General features: G+C 37.8%; 1 protein-coding gene and 1 long non-coding RNA gene across 4 annotated transcripts in view; one reads left to right on the top strand and one right to left on the bottom strand.

Moving 5' to 3' along the window:
* Positions 1–10,000, top strand: part of LOC110061818 (uncharacterized) — a 32,660-nt gene that overhangs the window by 17,620 nt on the left and 5,040 nt on the right. The window contains exons 3-4 of one of the 2 annotated variants that reach the window (XR_016209882.1): positions 8,669–8,810; positions 9,235–10,000. The exon at positions 9,235–10,000 is cut by the window's right edge and continues 3,216 nt beyond it. This is a non-coding gene — a long non-coding RNA (uncharacterized LOC110061818). Of the gene's footprint in view, positions 1–8,668; positions 8,811–9,234 lie in introns of those variants that run through there. The other variant, XR_016209879.1, reaches the window with a different exon arrangement.
* On the bottom strand, positions 2,885–8,578 carry LOC149118560 (uncharacterized). 2 transcript variants are annotated; one of them, XR_016209877.1, is made up of 2 exons: positions 8,333–8,471; positions 2,885–7,935 (listed from the first exon to the last, which is right to left on the bottom strand). XR_016209877.1 is itself a non-coding variant. In XM_089298137.1 (2 exons), exons 1-2 carry the CDS (start codon positions 8,576–8,578, stop codon positions 4,020–4,022), a joined length of 564 nt encoding a protein of 187 aa, XP_089154263.1. In that variant the 3' UTR covers positions 2,885–4,019. The 2 variants fall into 2 exon arrangements, 1 of the variants encoding a protein (XP_089154263.1); XM_089298137.1 differs by having other exon boundaries at positions 2,885–4,337; positions 8,333–8,578.

Below are 10,000 nucleotides of genomic sequence, written 5' to 3'. Positions count from 1 at the left end.
GTGTCTTCCAGTTGACTGGACCATCAAGGTTGCTACATACCGCGTTAGGGGGTGTAGCAAATGGGACAACATTCTTTCACCCCTAACAGCGTCAACATCAAGACACGAGCTTGGTTGTCTAGTCCTTTCAAACTCATCGATTGCTTGTCCATTTAACGAAAGGTACATTGACATAATTTTACTGGAGTACAAATGCCAACCAAATACCTTAATCTACTACGACAGAAACAGCAGCAAACACACCAGCAGTATATGTTCAACGTAACATAAGTTCATTTCACGATGACTTGAAACTTTGATCACTTTTTGCCAGTGTTTTCCAGGACAAAAATAATAGAGCAATCTCTAAGCAGCATCTATATTCCTGGGCGTCGGTAAGATTCTCAAGTGTGCATTCTCCACATTTGCACCTTACAAAACAAACACAATGTAAGTAATCAGAATGTAGTCTGAGCAAGGTGCGAAGAAACAGTTCAAGCTCATTCAAGTAAGGTTTTCAGGAAAATAAAAGAGAAAACTCGCCATTCGTTTAAAGGTACTTCTCTTTCCAATCTAGCCCTTAATACTGCTGGAGAAAGACCATCCTGGTCTTCTTCAGCATCCTCCTCTTCGTCACTCGTGTGAGCTGGCGGTTCGTCCGTGTAAGGTTGGACTTGTCTAAGTACCTCTATTTCTTCCGATGACTCGCTACTAGACTGCTCATCGCTTGAAATAGATGCCAAAGATGATATCTGATCGTCACTATCAAACATAGTTGCGTTTACGCCCGGGAAATCAAAGGAAGTAGTACTTTGACAAAGAGATTTTCAATCTGCAGCACACAAAATCATCTGTAAAGAAGCGCGAGAACCACCAACTACGTCATCAGTGCCAAAGTCGTTCCCAGTTTCAGAAGACACCCATTACATCTAATTGAGGGACTTTGAGCAACCAAAAGGCGGATTTATTTTTCTTTTCCTGACATTTCCTTTGCAATGTCATAACAAGGACATAATAAGCTACAAAATTATGCAAAAAATGTCTTACTTCATAGGCACTTTAAGAAAGGAAATAGCAGTCATTCACTTGGACACTCCACACAAACCCATTCTTTTCTGTTTCCATCTTGATAACATGTCCCAATTTGCTTAAGACTGTCCCGCTTTGAGCGTTGTTGGAGTGTCATGAGATATTCTTTTTTCCAATTCATCCAGGACAGGTTTCCAAGATAATGCACCCTTTGCCAGCTGCATGTTGAAACATTCAAGGTAAAGTAAAATATGCATTGGTGTCTTCCAGGCTTGACTAACAAATAACTTCACTTTAAAACCTGTAAACGTTTACTGTCCCCCTTACCATCTAGCAAAATTTGGAATTATTATGTGGCAAGGGAGTCTAAAAGTCAATCCAAGCATTCTGATTGGTTCTTTTTCGGTCAGGATTTTGCCATACACATCGTTCCTCATCGTTCCTCCGTGCATTTATTTGTTTTTGAGAGCCGGCAAATTCGAATTCAAGTGCCATATATGATACTACTCACTAGCCTAGCTTGCCGTACTGACCTCGCTGTGCTAGGTCCACACTGCCACAACCTTGGGCCAATATTTTCCAGTAAGGCCTTTGTGCTCTTTTAGTAAAGGGTTATTAATATTAATAATTTGTGAGGGTAAAAATATTTCCATTACACTGCTGGTAGTCTGTTTTTCTCTCGGGGTTATGAGGCAAGACACTTTAGCCTAAACGGGAATGGCATGAGACATGAGTGCAAACTCTTTAATCAGCTGTTCGCGCTGGCTCAATTGTTGACCATGGATAACCACAACATTGAAAGACTGGCTTTCCTTTCTGCCAGCTCCCCTGCCTGTTGGATGTGATCTACAACACTTTGTGCTGGTCCGAGGTGTATGACGTATTTTACATCTGGGTTGTTTACACCCATGCTGAGGGCAGATGATACAATTACAACACGGACCACACCGTCGTTACCCTTGAAGGAATTCAAAACCCGACATTAATACTTTGCCCAGGTTAGAGAGTGGTAAAGTCCTACAGTTCTTTTTGGAAGTAGTTTATCTTTTCCAGTGGGATAACCATAGTCCCCACAACTGGTCAGCAAGTATCCAAGAACAGATGCCATATCTTGCATTGTATTGCAAAAAATGATTGTTTTTGGAGTTTCCTTGCGTTTTTCTTGCTCGCTAGGAACTAACCAACTTAAATTGGAGAGATATTTTTGTTGTTTCACTTTGAGGACTCTCAAACTATTATTTGTTCTGTTTGGGCTCGGAAAGATTGTTAATGTTTCTTTCTTTATAGAAAGAGATATCTTAACATGGTCGTTCATTTTTGTGCTTGCAGTGCCCGTCAAGGCCGGAACAGGTGTATCTTTCTCAACATTAAATCTCTTGTAATTAATCCCCATGCTATCCTGCTATGCAAGTAGCCCCTGTAAAACTCCACTCTAACCCTAAGGAGGAGGTACAGTGGCCAAATGGTTGGTGCAAAAGACCCCTTTGGGGATAATTACATTGTGTTCTTGGGCAAGATGCTCTACTCTCACAGTGCCTCTCCTTTCCCATATGTATAAATGGGTACTGGTTAGGGGAGAGGGGTGCAGCAGAATTATGACTTGATATGAGGTGGGCAATTCAATAAGTGTGCTTTCAATATGTTTTTTTACACGCAATCCCAATGCATGGGAACCGTCTAAAATTCGTCTTTGGAAGTTGAGGATCTGGCAATTATTGTGTTATGCCTCAAAGTCATGGCTTCCTTACACATGAAAAACCTCATATTATACTAGCCATGCACTTGTCTAGCCCCCATATTAGCAGGAATTATCTCTTCATGACATATTTTGTTGACAATACTTAGATAGGGGTGACAATCTGATGCATAATCCCTCTTTCTCTACCGCAATTGAGGTTTATTTCTATTTACTTTCAGTGCTTTTGAAAAAAGAGGGTTCCATAAAACAGCATCACAAGATAGTGTACATATGGCTTTGGAGAAGCAAAACAAAACCGTTAAAATGTACGATAGAAGTAGCAAATAGTGGTACACTGCATCATAGATAAAGAAAAAGAGATTAGAATGGGAAATGGTATACATGGTGTAAATTCATTCCATGTAGAAAACCGTATTTAGACTTCATTAGTACAGCTATTGTAGGTTCTCAAAAACCTTCCAAGGATATGGCACGAGAATTACAACAACTGTTTCAAAGATCACTATTCCTCGCTTGAATTTCACAAGTAAGGGTGAAGGGGTCAATTAAACTTCACTAATAAATGAAGCGAGAGATCAATTGTATCAACTGGAAAACTAGAACATAAATTGTCCAAGAATTGATATGTATCTTGATTGTTTTTGTTAATTGATTCAAAAGAAACCTTTGTATAGCTTAATTGGTGGTAGTTATCCAGTAACAAAAAGCATTGACTCTACATTCAATTTAAACAAGTTATCAAAAAACAAGAAACATTGAAACCTATTTACATTGCGAAGCGTATGCTACTCCCTAACGGAGTAGCACCCGACTTACAACAAATTATTTACAAAACAATGCTGGCAAAAACGCAACGTATTTACAATAATGATCTATCGAACTGGCTTATTATTGTAACAACTTCTCTCTGCTCTCGCTCTCTCCTTTCTGATACAAACTCTCTAGTTATCTAATAATGATAAATCAAAATCAACTAACAATGGATCAGCTTTTGATTAATGAAAGTCAACTGATGATGGATCAGCTGGTATGTTGTGAAGGAATTCGTTGAGGAATTCATTTGTTTCGGAAGATGTACAGTCCAATACCTCCTCTCAATCAAAATTGACAACATCCAAAGACTGATGATAGGTCATATTTGCGAGCAAGTTGTCCACAATTGCATCCGTTTTCTCCGTACACTGGAACTCTGCCAATGGCGAAGCACACTGCTGCTCTCTCAGCTCCAACATTTTCTTCTTTCTCGTACTTTTTTTTTTTTCGCGTTCCTTTTGGACCTTGTGGAGGTCTGGATTTTCTTTTCGCCACTTTTTTACCTTTTCGTAGTTAGTCTTTGTATTTTTCTCCAGGACTGCAGGATAAGTGAGGTAGCCGATTCCGAAAGGCCTCTGCCTTCAAGTGATTTCCGGATAAGTGGCATATCAGAAGTGTCAGCTTCTGGTGTCGTGGATGCACCAAGTCTGGCTGTTGAGGTAGAAATAAGGTGTGCTTCCTTTTGGGAAGCACAAGGGGTTCCTGAACCAGCAGTTTCATTACCAATGGCCACCATGGCTGAGTCGGCCAGCATGGCACAACCAATAGTCCTGTGGTCTCCTCTGCTAGGATTTTCTGTAACACTTTTGGGATGATTCTAAAAGGAGGAAAAGCATAAACAGCTTAAGGTTTCCAAACAATTGAAAAGGCATTAATAGCCATTGCTTCAGGATCTGGTTGGTAGGCAACAAATGGCCTTAATTAAGCCTAGAGGCAAATAGGACATTCTGAGGCAAAACATGAATTTTCTTGACAGCCTCGTGGAAAATTCCTCTGTCTAAGGTCCATTCAGTTTCTTTTCTAGATTTCCCGGACTCTGCATCAGCTGGAGTATTCTCTTTTCCTCAGTGGGATATGACTTGTGGTTAACCACATGTTATTGTCAAGGCACCATTCCCAGTGCGTATATACAGGTTAAATCATTTCGCTTTTTGGAATGGCTTGTGCCCATTTTACCTAAATCTGACACAGCAGTCATATTATCAATTCGCACAAGGCCATGCTTCCTTTATAACTCTTTACGAAATGCCTTGAGAGAAAACAATACTACAAGCATTTCAAGATAATTAATGTGATTAGAAGCCTCTTCAAGAGTCCAGTGCCCCCCAATCTTTACATTATTGAGTACTCCTCCCCAGCCGTCTTTACTTGCATCTGTGTATAAAGTGACCTTTGGCTGGGGAAGGCTTATAAGGTTATGCAGTGACCTTGCTGAGTTTATCTACCACTGCAAATCACTGTGAGACAACTCAGACAGTTGCATAAATGCATCAAAGTTACAACGCCTTCCAAACTAAAATGTGGTGTTCCAATTTGATAAAATTCAGAGTAAATACTGAGAACCACTTCAAAAATGGCTACTTTTTCGGTGTAAAATAGAAACCTGTCTCGGAGAAAAGTTATTTTTACGTTGCAGGCTTGGAAGTTTCGTTGGAAATGAGTGCAAAATTGGCCTAGCTTAGACGGAAATCTATGATTGCCATTTAATTCCAAAGACGATATTTGCAATATACTAAGAATCTTAAACTGGTGTTAAAACTCAGAGGAAAAGTTTCCCTGTTTGCAAGGAATGAAAAAATTCTTCCAAGCAATTTCCTATTCTTTATTTGAACTGAAATGTAATGTTTAAGTCACGCATAAGAAACCAAATGATTTTTTTGAATTTCTTGTCTCGAGAGGTACCTCCATAGAAAACGATTCAAAATTTCTGATCCCCCAAACAACACAAGAGAGGATTCAAAATTTCCGATCCCCCAAAGAACACTAGAAAGGGATCAGAATTTCTGATCTCCCAAAGAACATTAGAAAAGGTTCAGAATTTCTGATCCCCCAAAGAACACTAGAAAGGGTTCAGAATTTCTGATCCCCCAAAGAACTCTAGAAAGGGTTCAGAATTTCTGATCCCCCAAAGAACACAGGAGAAGATTCAGAATTTCTGATCCCCTGCAAAGCCAGTGTTACATCCAATGTAGCCACATTAAATCATAACACTGAAGACAGGGTTTAGATCTTGCTGCCTGCCTGAACAATGTCTAATCAAAATATTTTTTCTTCATAACAATATTCAATTAGAAATTTTATACAAATATAGCATAATTCTTAACAGATTCCATACACTCAGATTATACTGAGAGAGTGATGAAGAACAATTGTCTTCACAGCAGTCTATTAATATAAGTAACTGTAAACATCACACATTGTATTACAATGATCTATGCACTTCAAAATTACAGTAGCTGTAAGTTTAAAAAAACAATATCAAACAGTACCTAAGAGGATAGGAAAGTTCAGAATTGATCAAAACAGTAAGATTACTCAAACTGCACAACTGTAGGCATAAATGCAGACTCCACTTTCTCTGTCAGAATTTGCCCACCTTATGTGAAAGAAAAATTTCTAACAATTTCTGTTTAACATGGAAACAAGGCACCTCACTGTTATAAAACAAAAAGAGCATTCAGGAACACTACAGTACATTACAGGGATGACAATTAAAGACTGCAATATACATGAACATTTAAATTTGCAGTTGATACATTTAAGTGGGTCAATGTACTCTACATACATGTATACAGTGTCCTCCAAAAACCTGTTGTCATATAGCAGAGGCCATGGACTTTAGCTTTGCCCAACACGTTTTTACATCTTCAATCTAACTTTTTGAGTGGGCTACCAGTTCATTCACACTTCAGTTACGCAACCAGTTTAACCATGCTCAAAGGAGAAGAGTGTGGGTAAAATTGTTTTTATAAAGACCTGACAGATATGGATGCAAGTATTGTAGCTAACGCTACAAGCAATTCTATTCTTTCTTTTTTAATTTGGCATACTCATCTTGGAGATGTTTCCTGGTAGCTGGCAATAGTTTGCTGTCCTCCGTTAAAGAAGCCCTCCCAAAAACAATCATATCTTATTACTAGTTTATTACTAACTTCATGCTACTTGCAACTATCTCATTCCTGGTTGAGGGATGCAAATCTCTATTCTTTTTTCTATCCAAGAGGTTTTGTAGATAGAGGATAGCTATCTTTGACATGGCTTAAAGCTAACTAATATCTATCTATCAGATAGTTAGGAAATAGATTGACTAGCTAAAAACTAGCTTCCTGTGTAGATAGTCAACAGATACTTAGATGGCCTATCTATCCACTAACTTGTCTATCCAAAAACCACCACTAATGTAGTAAGCCAAAACCTAGGCTTTCTGAAGACTAGTCCTTACATTGAACAATAAAACACTATCCTATCTAGTAAAAAGATAGCCTATCTGAAAACTACCCATCACTCATATCACACTGTGATAACCTACCCAAAACCCAGAGATAGTAAAAAGGTAGCAGCCAATCTAAAAAATTATCCATCACTCATGTACATGCAGCACTTTAATATTTACCTAACCAAAAGCTTTCTTAGTCACAGGTGGTGAAACTATAGCTAACTATTGAAAACTCTTCATTATTCATTTTATATGGATCTTTGATAACTGCTCTTCAAATCCTAAACCTAAGTGAAATCTCTGTATTTACATAGGAAAATGTATAAATAACTAATAGTTTTATTTAAACCTGCTACAGTTGTACATTAAAATTTAATACCAAAAACCAGGCACATCCAGATGCAAAAGGAGGACAAAATCTGGCTGGAAATGAGTTTCCATTATGTTGCAATTTATCACAAAACTTACTTAAATTTAACATATATCTTTCTAAAATCCTGTTTGAAACACTTCTCAGCTACTTAAATTGGAGTCTAGTAAATGTTTACATTCTTCAGTAAATTTTCATGAAATGTAAACAGATTTCATGACCGGAAAAGCACAAAATATTCTTGACATGAATTTCAAATTTCAATTACAGTAATTTCTTCATGAAAGTATTTTTTTCAATTAATTTTATCCATGAATCATGGGTTTTTCAAATTATGGCAAGACTTATGTACAAAGGTCTGGAAGTGGTTAAAAGTAATTTTCTCTAACCTAGCTGTGAATTATATCTGCTGTTCTAAATAACCTCTATTTGCATAAAGAAATGCCAAATTATAAAGGACCTTTGGAACACTGCCCAATTAAAGAGAACTTCAACCACCCTAATGAAAATAACATCAGTCTTTTGCAACTCAAGTAATAAGTGGCAAACAAATGGTCTTGATAATGTACTATGCACATCTAACATAACCTCAAGAGCACCACCATCAACCTGAAAATCAAAAAGGTGAAGGATGTTGCTTTTTGATATCTTGTGTTTTAGGTGTTGTACACTACATATGTATGCCCAGTTGATCCTAGACAACATATACACTAGATATATAAGAAGTATATGTAAACTACATGAGAGAGCTCACATTTATTGCACTTATTGTACTTTTACAATGAATGATTTTCCCAACACGAAACTGTTCGTATATTGTTGCGTTGAATACAGTTGCTTTCATAACTCCTTTAGGAAATGAACATTTGTATTCACGAAATCAACAAGACTTAACAGTGTGTTAAAGAATCTGCATCTTCTGTAATCTTCCACGATCAATTTAACCGGCCAGAACGTTTCCAGTATTTTAAGAACCGTCACAAATTATGCAAGAAAATCAGTTTACCTTGGAAAGCTGCAGGAACCATAACCTTTCTGTAAACCTGACGAGTGTAAGAGAAACCGCCAGCTGCTGGCAAATAGTTTGATTGCCACACTGTTTTGCCGACGAAACTTCATACTTTTCCACCTTTACTGGGATTTGACTCAACTGGAATAACAACGGACATCTGTAAACAATTTGTGACTGCTTTCCAACGTAGAGCAAGGCTATATAATAACAGAGAGCTTTGTTATCGAATCCTAACAACATTGACCACGATCTTTGCCCGCCATTTTGGTGTTTCCGTCCGATCCCATAATCCTTCGGTCAATCTGATAAATGAATACTTTTGACCAGCAGATTCCCTTTCCAAAGGAGTCGGTTATTTGCGCGCAATTTCGAATCCAACATTGTCAATAGCAGCAAGAAGCATGGAATGATTTGTCCAAGTTCAAATGAGTATCTTGGTTGCTTCGGTGAAAGAAAGGCAAGTCGCAGAAAAGTAAGTATATCATAATTGTTGCTCAACATTACAGTTAGCTGCTCAATCTTTGAATCGAAATCAATGTTGTGGCTGAAGAAATTTCGTTGTTATATTTATTTCGCGATCACTGAAACACAAGAAAAACGTTTGTTCTCCTGATTTTATTAGCACCCGTAACGAAGAAATTATTCACAGGCATTTCCTATGTATGAAATGCTTGCACAATAGCTTGTTAGTGTGCTTTTTGAAGAGGTAACTTAAAGTTTACACTGAATTGATTTGAAGCTACAGATCACGCTCGATACACTTCACTACCGCATTGCCTACATACTGCTCACTATTCTTTACAAAAGAATACACTCCCGATCAATTGATTAATGAAAAACAATGTTAATTCTATCGCTATTTATAAGAATATTTAGCTTCAATTGCTTCATTGCAGAGCAGAGGGAAAAAAAAAAGGCAAGAATAGCGGCCCTCAATCCGAAACGAACACATTAAAGCAGAAAACGGAGGTGGCGCAGACGGCAGCTGAGTCCTGATTAAAATTCTTGTTATCTTTGATGTGGACTTTAAACAACAGCTCGTAATTCTGGAGCCTAAATTCATATCTTTTTGAATTGAAAATAAAACCTTTCACTGTCCGAAATGAAACTGCAATTTTTGTCTCGATCCTTTGGCGTGGTTTCAAATCGTTATTAATAATGACCTAGCTGTGAATATTTCATTTGTGTACTTTTCTGATGCCCTTTACTCTGTGATCCTTTTGTCTGTAATGTGTTTAAAGTTACTATCCAATGGTTACTTTTTAGCTATCAGACATCTAGTTAATTTCTTGTGAATTATAAATAGACGGCCATTTCTGTCCTGTCACCTGACAAGGGGGATCAGAAATTCTGAATCCTTTTAAGAATTATGGGTAGATGACCGTTTTGTTCTGATAAGTTATGCACTGGGGGATCAGAATTTTTTAATCCCTTTAAGTCATGTGGGATCAGAAATGCTGAAATGTTGCAGAATTATAAATCGACAGCTCTTTCTATCATGTTAGCAGATTTGGTGGGGGAGGGGGAACAGAAATTCGCAATACTTTTAGAACCATGAACAGATAGCCGTTTTTGTCCCGTGAGGTGACGGGGATCAGAAATTCTGAATGCATTTAGAATTATAAATAGATGACTGTTTTGCTCTGACGGGTTGTGGACTGG

The sequence above is a fragment of the Orbicella faveolata genome, unplaced genomic scaffold (assembly GCF_042242905.1).
Source record: "Orbicella faveolata isolate gen_17 unplaced genomic scaffold, um_ofav_v1 contig_1, whole genome shotgun sequence".
Taxonomy (NCBI): domain Eukaryota; kingdom Metazoa; phylum Cnidaria; class Anthozoa; order Scleractinia; family Merulinidae; genus Orbicella; species Orbicella faveolata.
This window is presented reverse-complemented; position numbering and strand designations above follow the sequence as displayed.